Genomic DNA, 16306 nt, shown 5'->3' on the forward strand with positions numbered 1-16306 from the left:
TAAGAGTAGGGACCATTGCTGGGAGTGCCTGTATATAAGTTATAAAATCATCTTAAAGATCAAGGGAGGTTGCCATCATCCAATTAATTGAAAGAATGACACCACAGATGACAGCCATTTTTAAAGATGTAGACTTAAATTACAATGTGCGTTAATCTGAGCCCCATTGCAGTCCACTGAATGAATTTTTCTTACTTAAACTTTTTCGGCTTCAACACAAAGGCCTGGCTGGCCTATGGGTGTAGCATTTATTCCCACATGCTAGGCTAAAGAAAATGTTATCATTAAGTTGCGCTTTTATTTTACCTTGACCCACTTATTGTGACATTCCTGGAAATAAAATATACAAAGCCTAACTTGGCAAATGATCTGTAACATCAAGTTCCTAAAATAAAGTACTTGGTGTTGAAGTCTCTTGAGATCCCTGCCCACACAGAACAAACAGAACCCCGGTGTGTTATTGGTTGTCATCTGATATCAAATGACATCAATTATCTTATTTCTGCTCTTGCCATAAAGAGGCTACTGAGCGGTCTCTTGGAGAGACGCCGGACATTTATTCCCCAATAAAAGTTCCATTTGTGAAACGAGACATGACTAGGTGTCTGGGCTGTGTTTTGGCTGAGTTTGGTCGGAAATCTCTCAGGTTACCACTGTCAAACTTAATAACAGAGAGTGTGCTCGTCGCCATTTCTTGTAATCCAATTTTCCGCAATATGGTCATATTCATGCATGGAACGTGATGGATTTCCTGTGGTTTCCTCGACCACTTTGAAGACAGAACATCTGTATAGAGCAGTAGGCACAATTGGTGCTTTTCACTTATTCCATTATGAAATAAATACACCACCAAAAATGTTGCCAAAGTGTTGCAACTGAAATAATATTAGGAAGAGTGATAAAGCAATCTACAAGAGTAACATTATGAATGATCCCCGACACAATCTGGCATCAAAGCAGAAAATCTGTGGTCTAATTTTTAGTCTTCAAACCTAATTTTAGAATGCACTCAGGAACTTTATACCACACTTAATTGGGACAAAATTTATTCTTCAGTATTTTGTTATGTGAACAAACAAGGACAAAGAATAAAATTTAGTCCTCCAGAAGTGGTGGCTGTGTAGACTTTTGGAGTTGGACATCTTCCAACTATTCCACTTCACTTGAGCCTATTCATTTGGAAAATTAAATTTATTTCAGTATGCTTAATTATCCAACTGACTGCTACGTGAACAATATTGGTCTTCTAGTTGAATATATTCCTCATTTTCATGGCACACTAAATCTTCCCTTGAAAGGGAAAATATTGGAAAAAGATGAATATGGGCATTATGATGGGTAATCTTTCATAGTGGAAAATATCAATTTTTCAATCTTAGAATGTGGGTGAGATAGACAGCAGCAAAGTTATCAAACCGAATTCTTGAAGTATAAATTCTTTTAACTGAACCAAAAGGACAAAGAGGGTCACTTCATTGGAAAACTTCACAAGATGCTGAGCGGGACCCTAATTGGACAAACATCTCCCCGGCACTATAAAAAGCAAATTAAAATTCTTGAATTTCTACACCACGTTTTTGTCTACACGCTGCTGCTATGCCATGCACAGCTTGACCAGTAACCGGAGAAATCTGAGGGTGTTGGGGGCGGGGGAAAGGGGAACTGATCTGAGAGGAGGATAGACAGGGGTCGTTTCGCTGGATAAATACCCCACAGTGAGGCAGCACCGAAGATAATTGGAGATTTACCTTGGCCAATTTGTTTAGCTATTTGGAGGGAAATCCAAGATGGCAGCACGCTCCGACCTGTCACTCACTTCATCTTCGATCACTGGGGGGATTGTGCACAGAGGTGAAGGGTGTGTTTGAAACTTCACAAATAAATCATGATCAGAATAACAGGATGAGCTCTAAGAATGTCTATTTGTGAATCTGTTTTCAAAGGAACTGTACCCATATTTTCACAGCTGTGGGCAAGACACGTGAAGAAAGAGCATAAATCGTGGCAAACAAACATGTTTACAGCAAGAGATTGTGGAGCCCTCTCTTGAACTTATTCGCAAGAAATCCAGTGGATTTGTCGAATAAAAAAAGGCTAGCTTATTTCCTGGTGTCTGGGGTGGATCAGATATTCAGAAAACAACCAAATGATCATCCAAAATACAAGCCCAGCTGTAGATACTCATATATTGCTGTGCAGCAAACTATGTCAGGTGACAAATACACTACATGTACAATGATGAAGCAGAAGTAGATCCATACACATGCCATGTAACCTACACATATGGGCCGATTTTACATCTTCATTAACAAGGGAATTTGCTTCATAAAGAAAATACTCGCTTTAATAGCAAAAGATGGTTATCCAAAGTGCCATGCAAAATGCAATACCTGCGACTTGTTCTCTGCTCATTTCTGCTTAATACATCAATTTGCTCAGCCAAATGTTCTGCTTCACCTCTCCACGGAATCTGGCCAAAGACAATATCTTTGCAGCTGAATGCAGCAATATCTTTAAGATAGTACTGCATTCTAGACCTCTTTCGAGTAGTTCGTAAGTGTCAAAATAAATGAACAGTACAGTACTGATAGGTACCTTCCCTTTTCCCCTATGTCCCACTTCCCCACCCCTCCTCTTTCTTGGGGAGGGGGCAAGAGAACAAGCTTCTCCCCCTTGTGTCATGTGAGTAGGTCAGTGCCAGGCCATTAACAAAGGTTTTGCTGTTACCTTGACAACATCTATCATTTCAGTGTGCAACAGTGGGACATGGGTCACAGAATTCTTGTGCAACACTCCTAGGCACAAGCAATGCTGGAGAATACTTCTTGGAAGCAAAGCAGCAATCTTATGAATGTGCATGGGCCAATTGGGCGAACACAAAAACAACTGCCGGGTGTTCAGGCAGTATCCTTCCTGTTAATGACTGACGGTTGTTTTTCATTGCTGATGGCATTCACTCTGCGCGACATACCCCCTCGCTGGTGGAAAAAATAGACTTGCAGCAGCAACACTCTAATGCCATTGGTGCCTAACAGGAGCGCGGTACACACACACATGAATACATTAAAGATTTTTTGAATTACCTGTGCGTACTCCATGCCAGGGACAAACAAATAATCATTTGCCCCACTGGAGATCATGATTGCCTGGTAAAAGCAGGCCTCTTATTTACATGGAGTTCATAGCTATGTACCGGTACAAACCCCTGATAAGCTGGCAAATATTATCCTTTGCAAACTGTAACCCCCAAAGTAAATTTTAAAAAAGAAGACTCCATTGGCAGTCCTTCAGCCTGTAACAGACTTTAAAGACAATTCTGATGAAATGCTTCTGGTTCAGCTAGCCAGACCTCTGGGATTCAATATACAATAGCAAGACTGCACATTGCAAAATATTCTCAGTGGAATTTACGTTAAGAATAATTTCTGACTATATTTGTGGCCATAACTTCAAATGCATGTGAATTCATTACTATAAAGTGCATGACTTTATCCATTTCTGATCACCATTCTTTTTCTATGGCTGACTGTTCATTCTGAACATCTTCATTATTTTCTTAAGAAAACAGACAGGTTGTGAGGAATATTAAGTGAAATCTAAAAAAATGTAATTAAATATCTTCAGCCGAAGTGCATGTAAACTTTTGACCAGAAATGTAAACCATACGCTCTCGGTGCCATGGCACCGCTGTATGTTCCAATTTCCTTCATTTCCCACAAGTGCCCTCTTTATCAAAACAGTCTTCTGCTGACTTCCATGCAAGAAGATCTGAGCTTGCTATGCCCAAATCACTGATGACATGTTTGGTTGTTCACGCCAATTTTCCAGTGGGCCCACCCAAGCCCTGTAGTTTCTCAACCTTCGCAAGGGGCAGGCAACCGGGAGGAAGAAACCCAGACACCAATTGATGTGATGTTCACTCCAAGGTGTTGAAAACAACAAAATGTATCCCTAGTGCCCATCAACACTTCAAGTTCAAAAACAGTGCAAAGACAAAGTTGGCGCTTTGCCCAACCTTCTTCCTCTTCTATTCTGAACTCGGTGGAAAGGACTTCACTCAGAGGCCACTAAACTCTTGAATGCACAGTCTACATACAATTTAAGTTTTTGAAGAGGGAAAGTTCACCAATCACATGGGATTTTCCAATCAGAAACACATTAGACAGTGGCTCTGTGACTAAGCATCCCAATCAGGTTATCCTGAAAACTGAAGTTATAAAAAAATGCCGCACTTATGCAAATTGAAATATACGTGGTGTTTGCTGTCCATGCAGTGCATTAAACCTAGCTGCAACATACCAATCAAATCATGTGCAGCGCGTGATTTTACCACTAACAGCCGAATGTATGATTCATTATTCACTCCTGTTCAGGGGCAATACCGGAATAGGCCTCTACATCTAGACAGTTAAAAGGACGGATCTACAGAATCAAATGAGGGAGGGCGTTGAGGATTTCTTTATGTAATCTAATTTGGCAATCTCAGGTGTGAGGTTACATTTCAGGGCTTTTGATGGATTTTGGGAAGGAAGGGGACATGAAACTGTCCCAAAATCAATTTCTACCTTTTTTTTCTTTAATTCTGGCCATAACCCTGTTTGTACCCCAACCCAAGAAAATAAAAGTGAAATTTTAGAACAAAATCTTTGGAAATCATATATTGACTTCTTGTGACTCACTAAAAAAGGGTATTTATGAATGGGAATAAATATGTACTTGGTTGGTAATGTTTAAGACCAGCCAAGCACATATTTACTTCCTTAATAAAACTGTTTCAAAACAGGAAGCTAATCTCAAGACTGGTTCTATTAAGTCAATATCAATTATATTATAATTGTAATGTAGCCACACAAAATGTGTCCAGAATTCTCATATTTTCATTTAGCCATTCTGAATCACCACATTGTCACAATCAAAAAATCTTGAGAAGCTCCTTTAATCAGCCAAAGGAAGTGGCATAAGTAAATTATCTTGATGATCCTACTAATAATATCCCATGACATGATTTCAATTAAATTGATTGCAATAAGAACAGAATACACAAATGTAAAAAGGGGTGGGAGTGCTCCAAGACAAAAATCTGGGATTTTTAGTTCCAAAACATAATCTTGAACTTGTCCTGGGAGCACTCACTGCAGAAATTGTTGACAAAATATTTACGACACAAAGCTGGCCGACATCAGGACAGAATCCTGGCTACCAGGATTTCAGCAGGGAATTGTACAACATTACCTCATGCAGAGCACAATCAACACTTCTCATTCCGAGAGCAAGGAATGGGGGGGGAGGAACCCATTATTATTTACTCAGGTGTGTGTGTGGGTTTTGATTTATACTCGGAAGTTATTTGCATGAGCGGAAATTAAATGTTTCTTTCAAGCCGTGAATTACAACTTTGGGGTGCCTTGTGGGACAGGCTAAAGGGGGCAGAATCCGTGTCTCCCATAAAAACCAGGTACGTCTAGCCCAGTTCTGCTGCTCTGCATTCTGAATTTTATACCCGGAGCACTTGCAGGACAGTTTGGCTTTCTTTTTGTAAAAAGGACATAAAAAGTCTGTGTAATAAAAACGAAGAAATATGCTGATGAATCAAAACCATTTGGCATCCCATAGGATGTGAAAAAAATGACTACTGAATTTATGATATGCTAACAAATGCATCACTATGTTTGATGAAGGGGGAGTTAATACAAAGGATGGTTGTCTTATAAACTGCTAGGGCGTTGCATCATCTACAATACTTCTGTAATCTTTGTTGAATCAGGCGGGAGGGCATGCCTGAAAGCATTTTCTACGCAATACAGTATTTGTTGTGATGCAAGTATCCATCAATGGCACCCAGTGTTGTACCCTTGTGACTATGCAATTTTTATTACGTCACAATCTATATGGTGAAATGAACAGTATGGTTGGCCTAAGCCAGGATTTATTGTAAGGGGTCACTTGAGGTGAACCCCAGTTAAGCTACATGCCCTTATTTTCTGTGAGGTGACAGCAATCCAGGGAGAGAAAGGGTGTGGAATTCTCCACGTTCTGGCAACCATTAGCACATCCAACCCGTGAAATACCGTAGCTTAGCAGCAGCATATTTTTCTACTACAATAAGCCAAACTTTTGCAGTAACTGTTATGTTAAGGAGAAACGACTCAAAAAGCTTTTCGTCATTTCTCCGACTTAAACCACGACCCTCCCTCCTTTATTGTTCATATTGTACAAGAGAAAAAAAGGCTTTACTGATGCTTTGAGATGAATCCATCATTTGTCCAGCGTTGGCTAGCTATGTATATCTGCATGTACATAAAAGCTTCATTCCTGCCCTCATTAAGCCATCATGATTGAGTAACTCCTCAGCTGAGTGTACAACTATTCATAGGCACAGTACATGCTTACATGAAGTTACACACAGACATGCAGTCAACACCATCAGTGTATGGTACGGTCCATGTGGATTAATATCTATATGTTAGTTGCAGAAATACGCTGAATTTAAGTTAGCAAAGGCTATCGATATGACCGTACAGAGCTGGGGACCTTTTCCATCACCAACAAGCAAGTTTCCCGAGTGACTTATTTGAGAACTACAGTTTACTGTCTCTTCAAACGAAGATAACATTTACAACCTTGGAAGTACATGCTTACTCTTGGAAATACCTCAGTCGCCAAAGGAAATTCTTCTGTTTGGAAATTACATGCATTTGGAATATCTTCTCATTCATCTGGGAAGTATCACACGTAAGTTTCTAAACGATTTATCTGTTTTGCAAAATTGTACATGAATTGTGATTGCTGAAGTTGTTTTTAAAAGTTGTTTAATAACAGAGACAGAGGTAAAACTGAGGTCTAACCGAAAGTTAAGTTGCTACACGTGAATTTCAAAATAAATACACAAAGATAAAGGATAAAAATAATAAAAATTATACGTTACCATTAGAATAAATATCTAAATTAAAATGAAAAAAAGATGAAATAAAACTAAAATGGATGGGATATGTAAAAATGAAACTAAAATTCAAAAGGTATGTAAAAATGATAGAAACACATTAAAAATATTATATAGTGCAATGTTAGGAGCGGTTCGCTTTAATTGAAAATCGCAAATCTTAACGGAAAATGTTACCGTGTCAAATCTAAAAATTTGAGTGTTAACTGTATTGAACGTCTAAAACAATCTGCTTTACTGTTCAGAGCATTTCTTATGGTGTTTAATGTTGCAATTTAATGTCACAAGTGCTTTTTCTTCATGTATCAAGTCACTTTTGAAGAATGTCCACACTCTACATTCTTAAAAACTGTACATTCTTTTTGAGAATGTGCAGTTAACTGTACATTCTTAAGAACAATCGACACTTTACTGAATAGGGTGACGTCACAAGAGTGGTTTAAGTAGTGTAGTGAACTGGGCTTAAATCTTCTGCTTTGTAAAATGTCCAATAATTCATATGGATGATATGGTTTTTAGTACTTTAGCTCATTTATTAGTCCAACATTTCGCCAAAGTGTAACTTGCTTTTCAGGGCCAACTTTTTGGTCAACATTTCCTCTGTCTAAAAAAAAGTCAACCCCACCAGTGATCACAGAAAAAAATCCTCACAACAATGATACTGCACAACTAATTGAAGTCTACTTCCAGGAAGGCATTAACCATAGAGCTTGGCTCCTTGGCAAAGGATGCAGGTGGGCTTCCCAGCCTCCCTTCCTCTCATCTGACGACAGGACTTTAATTCAGTCCAACTCAGTCCGTCTGGGGCACTCATCCCACCTAGGGCCCATGTTATGGTCTACAGGAAATACCTGGATCACAGCCACTCGGTTTAAAACTGGGGCTAAAAATAATGACTCTCACCTGTTTCTCTCCTGTAATTGAGTAACTGCGATTGAGTCAGGTAGCACAACCGTATCTATTGGAATATGCCGTCATATGCCACTAGTTCTACATGAATGTGTTCTGTCTTTATAGGGCAAGACCTTAAACTTTAACCCTAACAGTCCCAAATCCTCCAATTTCAATATGATTTTACATACACCCTTGGGGTTAGGGTTAATGTAACACTAGGGCAATTGTTAATCCATTATCTTTTTCTGTGCTACACCCTTACAAAACCTGTCCAAAGTATGGGATAAAGTACAGCTGAAGATCTCCCTTCTATACATGTGCACGCTATGGAACAGGTGCTTAGCCAGCATTTTGTTTCCTGCTGCAAAATAGAATGTCTGTCCCAGTCAGGTTGAATTACCCAATCAGGCTGTGAAGACAGATGTTGAAAGGCAATAGTTGACTTCAAATTACAGTATTTTTATGACACAGTATTCAGAACTTTTACAATCTTTCACCATCCCAGGTTTACCTCAATTACCATTATTTACCCCTAGTTTATATTTTATATTTGCCCTCCAATTTGGCTTCTATCAGCACCCAGTTTTTGCCGTAAAATTCATTCAGTCTGTTGCATTGAGCCACGCTGCACTTCCGTGGTTACACCACAACCAGAAAAAAATTAATTGTTAAAGCATTTTTTTTGGTATTTTTCTTCCATCCAACCGCTAAATGACTACTGACATTTTGCGCGTCAAAAGTCTGTGTGTTTCAAAGAACTGGTCAGCAGCTGTGTTAAATCCAACAATAATGACACGCTGTCTGCAAACCTTGAGGATTTACACACACAACTTGGGGTAATGGCAAACGTGAATTAATGGCATCAACTGGAGCTTTTGCCTCTCTGATCTTCAGCCACGACACCCGCACATCCAGCTACTTCCAACTGTCCCCAAAAGTTCAAAAATGTGAAAAACTCATAAATTTTGCCATAGAAAGTGTGGTGTGGATATTTTATGTGTGTGGTTCAGTGTGAATCAAAGCATTGGTTAAAACTAAGGAAAGAGAACTTTTCTATTATGAAAAGTGAACAAAGGCAAATTTTGTTCTCTGAAAACAAAGCTTTATGTTTCCTTTTTTTAAATCAGGTACAAAACTTTCTCACCCTTTTATGTCCATACATGTGGATTTTATACACTCTAGGAACATCTCTAATCTTACCCTTATGGAATGAAGGAAAAGCATTGTTCATGATATTGACATTTTTGCTCTTTTCTCCTGATCAGTGCCTCCTGGTGCAAACATAGCAAAGTGGATTTGACATCAAGAAACATGCACGGTGCAATGCCGCAAAGTTGATACATGTCCATTTTTGCAAATCTGCAGGGCAAATACTCGCTTTAAAAAAATGTTAGAAATTTGAGTTTGAATTGATATTTTAGTGTTCGATGGCCTAAAGTACGAAAGTTGTCGGTGCACTTTGAAAATATACCAAAAATGGCCAGGCAAGCATACACTGCAGAATACAGATTAGAGAAGTATCCCAAGTTGGATTTCTGTGGTTTTGAGGAGGCCACAAATAGCATTGTCTACAATTCAGCACAGAGCAGACACAGTGTAACTTTAAATGATGCGCTCCAAACATAACTTAACAACCAGTCAGCTTCCTGAATGCCATGCAAGAATGTGTTTGGATGACAGCAAAACCAATCATCAAGTTCTTTACAGGACACCATAAAGGGACAACACACTCATGAAATAAGCCATCCATTCAAAATCAATAATTGGACAATTTATGAAGCCCTGAAATAATTGCTAACAAGTGCAAAAATGACGGATAATTTATGGATTTGACAATGTTTCAGGCAAGGGGTAGGATTCCCCGCCGGCCCGCTGGCTATGGGCTTAATCCCTCTATGTGGGTGCCTGTGAATCATGAGGGATACCAAAGAGGAACAGGTGCACTTTTGCAACATTCACATCATCCAAGCTCACATAAATCTAAGCTTGGATAACCTTACTATGGCAGATGTTACTTGCAAAAAGACACAAAACATGAAATCTCAAACAGGGGGTCCAGTCTGCAGTGATCAGTGTCCATTTTTTTTTCAAATTTGCTTTCAGATAACTCTGAAAAGAAAACACTTCTTGGGCTCTTTACAAGAAAGACACTCCACGTTGTCCATACATGAAAAATCTTTTCATTATCTCAGATAACACTGATCGGGTCGCATAAATGTTGCATTCCTTTGTGATGTAGACTAAATTATATTTTGGTTTGAAAATATGAAAATGTACACAAGTGCACTATTACAAAAACTTGGTATGAAGAAAGGCCTAGTTCCAGGGTTTGCCTCCCCCCCCCAAAACTAAGGGCCCTGTACTTATTTGCTTGGGAAATACACTTTTTTTTCATGACTAGCTCATGAGATGTATCTCAATTTTATAAAAGTATGGTACATCAGCACTTGAAAAACTCATGAAAGTGCTACGTTGGTATCAAAAGAAATTTGGTGGGGGACAGAATTTGCTTCTACGGCTAAAATGTACAGTATTGTTCACACCAACGAACACTAACAATTCATATAAAACTCAGAGAACTCTGACTGACCCAGTATTTCACTTTTAGAGGGTGCTAACTCATTTACTTTCTTCACTTGTCTGGCAATGTCCATCTGCAGCACGTAAAACTAACGATGTGGATTCTAGAAAGTATACAGACTGCCAGGTAAAGGTGAGCAATGTGGAGGTGAAATGTGTTTCTCCAGGGGCGGTGCTATATGCTGAGAATGCAATCCAGTTATTCCACTCTGGCTCTGAATAATGATTCCATGAATTATGTGATTCTATGAAAGACGATTATGGAAATCATTTCTGACAGTTCCAGAGCACTTTATGTACACTAAACAGAAATTAAAGTTTTCATTTTTTCTCCCTTGTTCATTTCCCCTCATTTGCGTCTTGCAAATAACTCACTTTGGTTTCTCCATTTGCATCAAAGACCAAAATCCAAACATCCAAAACTAAATCCAAGAAGTCACAAATCTTGTATTATCAAGAAATGTCACTGGTGGCACTTCAGAACTTTCCTCTGTGAAAACAAGGCAAATATCTTTGGCTCCATTGTGGTTTCTTTGTTTCGGTTCATTCGCCTTCGCTAAAAATAATTCCCCAAATTCTTTACACCCTTCAGTAAGGCAGCCTTTGTAATAAACTGAAAGCGCAAACCAAAAATGTTCCATTGCACCTCAGGTTTCACTTTTTTTGGGAGGGGGAGGGTAACTGCCAAAATACGATCTGGTCTGAAACTAATTTCTGTGATTTACAGTGCCCTCTTCCTCTTTCCCTTGTTGACTGGTGCTTCAACAAGTTGGTCACAGCATGTGAATAGAATTTTGATAAAGTCCCACGAGAGGGCAATCTCAGTTAAAAGAAAAGGTAGATTGGTTGGCTGGATAATAAATTGTGATTCCTACTGAGCCATTGAGGGGAGGATAAGAAGGAGTGGCCTGGGCGTAGACAATAAAAACATATTATTTGGTGACGAAATATTTCTGTCACAAAATCAACGTTACACAGTAAAGCTTTAAAAATGATGTGGCATCATGTGGCACGCATGTGTATTAAAAACAAGGGATTTCTGAGTTGCATTATGATTTGTTCAGTAAAATTCCATGGACTGACTTCTTTTGGAGCTCTCGCAAATACCCCCCTTGGTGATGACAAGGAGACTACAGACACTTGAATTGGATTGCAATGTGCACCTACTATAATCCCATTGAGATGCTACAGGAACCTGTTTGTGCACATTTGTGTGAATGCCACAGCCAAAGTTGTTAGCATGATGTCATAATAAGATCAAGCCAATGTATGAGAGATGTGTCCTACAAGTTGACTCTCTCAATTGTGCCATACAGTGCTACCTAAGGTTCCTGTATGGAGTTGTGGCCACAACTTACACTGTTACAGTGGCCGTACATGTAACTAGAACATGGGGTTACAAACCAAACGTACAGCAGGCTGATGTTGCTCCAAGGAGGGTGTCTGGAGTTTAGGCATGGATGGAGAGGAAAGCTAATGAATTCAGACAGCTTTCTCAATTTCCTTCCTTCTACATGTACATGTATAGTGTCCATGGCCCTCTTCCTTCAAAGACGTGCAACATTTTGCTACAAGTGAAAGATACACCTGTACATTGCTGTCATCTTGCATCGCATGAGTAAACTGACTTTCCGAAATCCTTCCCCCCCCTGGCCATGCAGAGGGGAAATGTTCAAAAGAGGACAGGTGGGAGTAACAGATGTGGTTGCAAGTGCCAAGATCCGCTGACAACCTGACATTATGATCGGCAGAAGTCAGTCTATGGAAGGGATGCAGCATCATCGACTGCTTACAAAAAATTGCCAAGAATGAGGCTAAAATGATAAGGATTTGAACTTTAACAGTCCAGATCACCAAACAGGTGCTCTTCCAACAATCTGTTCAGCCTTATATTTATAAGAGTTCCTCTTTACACAGTGGCGGGGGACTATACAAGCCTGAAGTCCTTATTCTACTCTACCAGTACATGTAACTGTATGCTAAGCAGGCAGGGAACACATCTAAAATGCCACAGAAAACTACCTCACAATAAAGTTGGAATTAGACAGTGAGAACACAGCTAATCAACGTTACTTTAGCAGACATCTTGATAGATCAAAGAATAACTAATCTAATTCTACATCTCCAAATGAAGCCACTTATCCTTGACTCCTGACCAGACAAGAGGAAGGCATGCTTCTGTATTTCCAAGGGACAAAGAAATAAAGCTGGCGTCGTGGAATACTTTGTCTAATGAGTTCAAAGATTGCTGAAATTTACACGGCGTCATTGACTCATACTCTTCAAGCTGCAATCACATAAGCCCCATCAATCATATGTGTGGGTGAATCAGTGTGATCACATTATTCAGAAAGAAGAACACTGAAGCAAGCCTCAGATTTGCAGATCATCACACCATAATCAATCAGTTTGAAGAACACCCAAAATGAGATTCCTGTGGGGGCATTCATACATCAAAGAAAGAAAGAAATCAAAGACAGATCAAATTAAACATTATAAGCATTTCAGCTTCTTTTAACAGTTCCTGCTGAGTAAAAGACAGTCAGTGGGTTGTATCTTGTCACAGATTTTCTCAAAAATCCTGCTAGACATGACTGATGCTTGCAGATGAAGCAATATTTGCCAATTTTGAAGTACGTGTGCAAGTATGTTTACTTCTCTGGCAGGTACATGCACTTCTCTGAAGATTGTAAAACAGTATTTCATTACATCACTGCCAAAAGTGGTTTTCTTAACATGGGAAATTTTCGTATTGAGAAATGTTTGCTTGTCTCTTTCCTAAAAACTGTTCATAGGAGTGGAACAGGAAACATGTACTCATAACAACCATTAGGCCTCCCCTAGACAATCATTTTGGCAGTGTTTTGAATGGATGATGATCTGTTCACTGACAACCACTCTGAAGCTACACATGATGTAACACATGCACACATTAAGTTACAGACCTGTTCAAGTAACATCAAACAAATTTTGGGTCCATTGGCCACACACAGCCCAAAAATATTTCCAGCCAAAACCCGTTCACGCCTAGCGACACACAAAAAATTATTGGAGTAATAAAATGGACAGGTCAACAAATTTATACCATTCAGCAAATGCATACATGAAGTCTCTTTTGCACTGCACTTGGTGGATAAATGTCAACCTCCCCCAAAAGATAAAAACATTCACTAACAACAGGACAGGAAATGCTCCAGAAACACACATTCCCCAAGTTCAAGTGCTTGCCAGTGCTTGCACTTTTGGCTGAGGCCATAGGGGCAGCTGTAGGGCTAACCCTTGCCCTCCAAGCAAAAGACGTATGGCATGACAGCACATCCTGTCCCATAAGTGATGTAACACCCTTCAGTCAACTTATCGGATGCCCTGCTGGGTTCTGTCCTCAGTCGTCTAGGGTCCTCTACTCATCTGTTTTTATGGTGAAGTGGTCATTCTTTGGCTCCTATCCCATAATAAAGTATAACAAAATAACAATTTTTCTTGATCTAGCTTCTGTTAAAAGGTTATGGGCAAGAGTGGTTGGAGGTGGTGCATGGCTGACTCAGAAAAAATAAAGAGGGCCTTTCCACAGCAGGAAAGCACAAACCAAAACCCTTGTGTAAAACTAAACAAAAAAAGGGCGTGCATAACTTTCACTCAGGCATGCAAAACTAAAAATATGATACAATGCCCTTCAAAACATCAGTGCAATTGGCTCATTTTGTTCCCAAACATACCTCGTTTTTTACATTTTTAGTTTCACATGTAAATGTAATCAGCCATGCTTCACTTTATGTTGCACAAGTGTCACTTAATAAATTTCAACTAGAAGGGAATTCAAACAACTTGACAAAATCAGGAAAACGGCTAGCTCACTGTGTAATAAAATATGGCTCGGGGAGGGCTTGTGCCCCACACTATAGACCTTTATCATGATTCTGCTATGATACTGCTATGTTGCTTTGAACGATAGAAAAGGAAGATGGCTGCCCTATGATAGAGGTCTAGAGTCCTTTTTTTGGGGGGGTGGCAATTCAGAAACCCTGCGCATTAATTTGGGTGATGCCTCCCCAAGGTCTTGCCATACTCTAGATACCTTTAATCTTCAGTTAGCAAGTTCACCAAGCCTGAAGTATCAGCTACATCACCACAATTTCTCTTGTCCCCTTCCCTAGTGGTGTAACATCCCCGAGAATAGGGAACCAAAAACCCCAACCAACAGACACCTTGCTGGGATCTGTCCTCAAACCCCAGGGTCAGTGGGCCACCTGTCCTCCTACAGTTTATGCAAAACTCACACACAACTCCTATAATTCTGTCAGCCAGAGGAGAAGCCAGACAAAATTACCAGCATAATTGATGGTTTATTGGGGTTTACCAAAGGGGGTTTATGCTTCAGGGTGTTGTTGAGCCTGCTGGCTGGACATGCCTTTGAACTTGGGATTGGGGAGTTGTGGTTCTCCAGGGACGTGGTGTCTCAGGTTATTATGGGATAACAGGGCAGAGTTGTTCCGTAACATGACTTCTGGTCTGAAGACTTTGAAAAAAACTCAAACATTCACCAATGTGCAAAGCCCATAAACCTGGCATTTCAAACCACAGTCGCATGATCATTAAAAAACCTTTTTAAAAAATTTTACTGCTAAATGAGAGGTAAACAGGTATTGATACTCAAATCTGTCTCCACAAATACCAAAACACATTTCTGAAAACAAGGTCCAACTTTTAAACTAATTAATTCCCCAAAAAAATGAAACATAGAACTCCTGCATTCCAAACAATACTTCTTAAATAGTTTCTGGTTACAGCAAAAGCTTTTCATTATATACATTTCATTTTCTTGCAAAGAAACTACATGTATCATGTAGGAAAAGATCACACAAGTTGGCAAAATGCTTTAGGTTTTGCTTAGAACTTCTTCTTATATAATGGTAACCAAATTATGGGGTACTTGGCCATGAGGGAAATGCCACTTACATGTACTTCCAGTAAAAGCACACACCTGTAGAAATCTGCCCAACACCACAGCAGGTGCATCTACAGGTGGGAAGGGAAGGGTTGTTTTACGACATGCTCACTTTGTTCACATTCATTAGCCATTGGGCAGCATTGACAAGTACAAGTGTGCAGTTTGACTGGTTTGAGGGCAACCTGTCCCGAGACACTGATACATGTATCTGTCAGGTTGTTCATGACCATGGTACTTGTGTTCCTCAGCAAGATACAATACCATGATCTTCTTCCGCCAGGGACAAATGGCTAACTAATGACTGTGGATTTGGGCAAGGGCTGCTATCAATGAATTGTGTTCGGTATGCTGTGTTCACTATCAGGTATTGCATCAGAGCAGAGACCACATGATCTGGGGTAAAATTATGTGCAGGCTTGAACTAAGTGCTGTAATGGGGACCTGTTGGAACTTACTGACAAAAACTTCTTTACTGACAAACGCTTCATTCTTTTCCCTCTGCTTGATCATTTCAGTGACAATGTTGATCGCAAAAAGAGCTGCCAGGGAGAGTGCCAGCACACGTCCTGCATGGCCTGTGAGTTTGTGGCCCTCGAACCGGACTGTGGGCGCTGCGGACGAGATGACTTCCGTTGCATGCGGCAATTTGCAAAGTGTATAAGACGGCAGGTGTGCTCCAAGGCAATCTGGCCGTGTGCCAGCATAGACCAACAGGTCAGTACCATTTCAGCTATTACTGATCTCATGGCCCAGTGAACAGGGGTAATAGATATGCAAACCATTTGGAGACTCCTAGTAAGGTTACAAGTGCTATATGTGTCGGCATCCTAGTCTCGAAAGGCAATGGTTTGCGTGGGGGGGGGGCAGGGTAGAATCTTGCATGGCTATAGAGCCCGATTCTGGAGTGGCAGTCTTTTTTACACGTCGTGCAGACGTATCTAGTT

General features: G+C 40.0%; 2 protein-coding genes across 3 annotated transcripts in view; one reads left to right on the forward strand and one right to left on the reverse strand.

Annotated features, from left to right (window-relative positions):
* The window catches only part of cdk7 (cyclin dependent kinase 7), a 72697-nt gene that overhangs the window by 21914 nt on the left and 34477 nt on the right, over positions 1 to 16306 (reverse strand). The gene's annotated exons all lie outside the window — the stretch shown is intronic.
* Positions 1 to 16306, forward strand: part of LOC110987238 (cysteine-rich motor neuron 1 protein-like) — a 45115-nt gene that overhangs the window by 21161 nt on the left and 7648 nt on the right. The window contains exon 3 of the mRNA XM_022249801.2: positions 15878 to 16076. Within this exon, the coding sequence (XP_022105493.2) occupies positions 15878 to 16076 (199 nt within the window). The remainder of the gene's footprint in view (positions 1 to 15877; positions 16077 to 16306) is intronic.

This window comes from Acanthaster planci, linkage group LG05 (assembly GCF_054643075.1).
Source record: "Acanthaster planci isolate LZ-2023a linkage group LG05, COTS_SCS, whole genome shotgun sequence".
Lineage (NCBI taxonomy): Eukaryota > Metazoa > Echinodermata > Asteroidea > Valvatida > Acanthasteridae > Acanthaster > Acanthaster planci.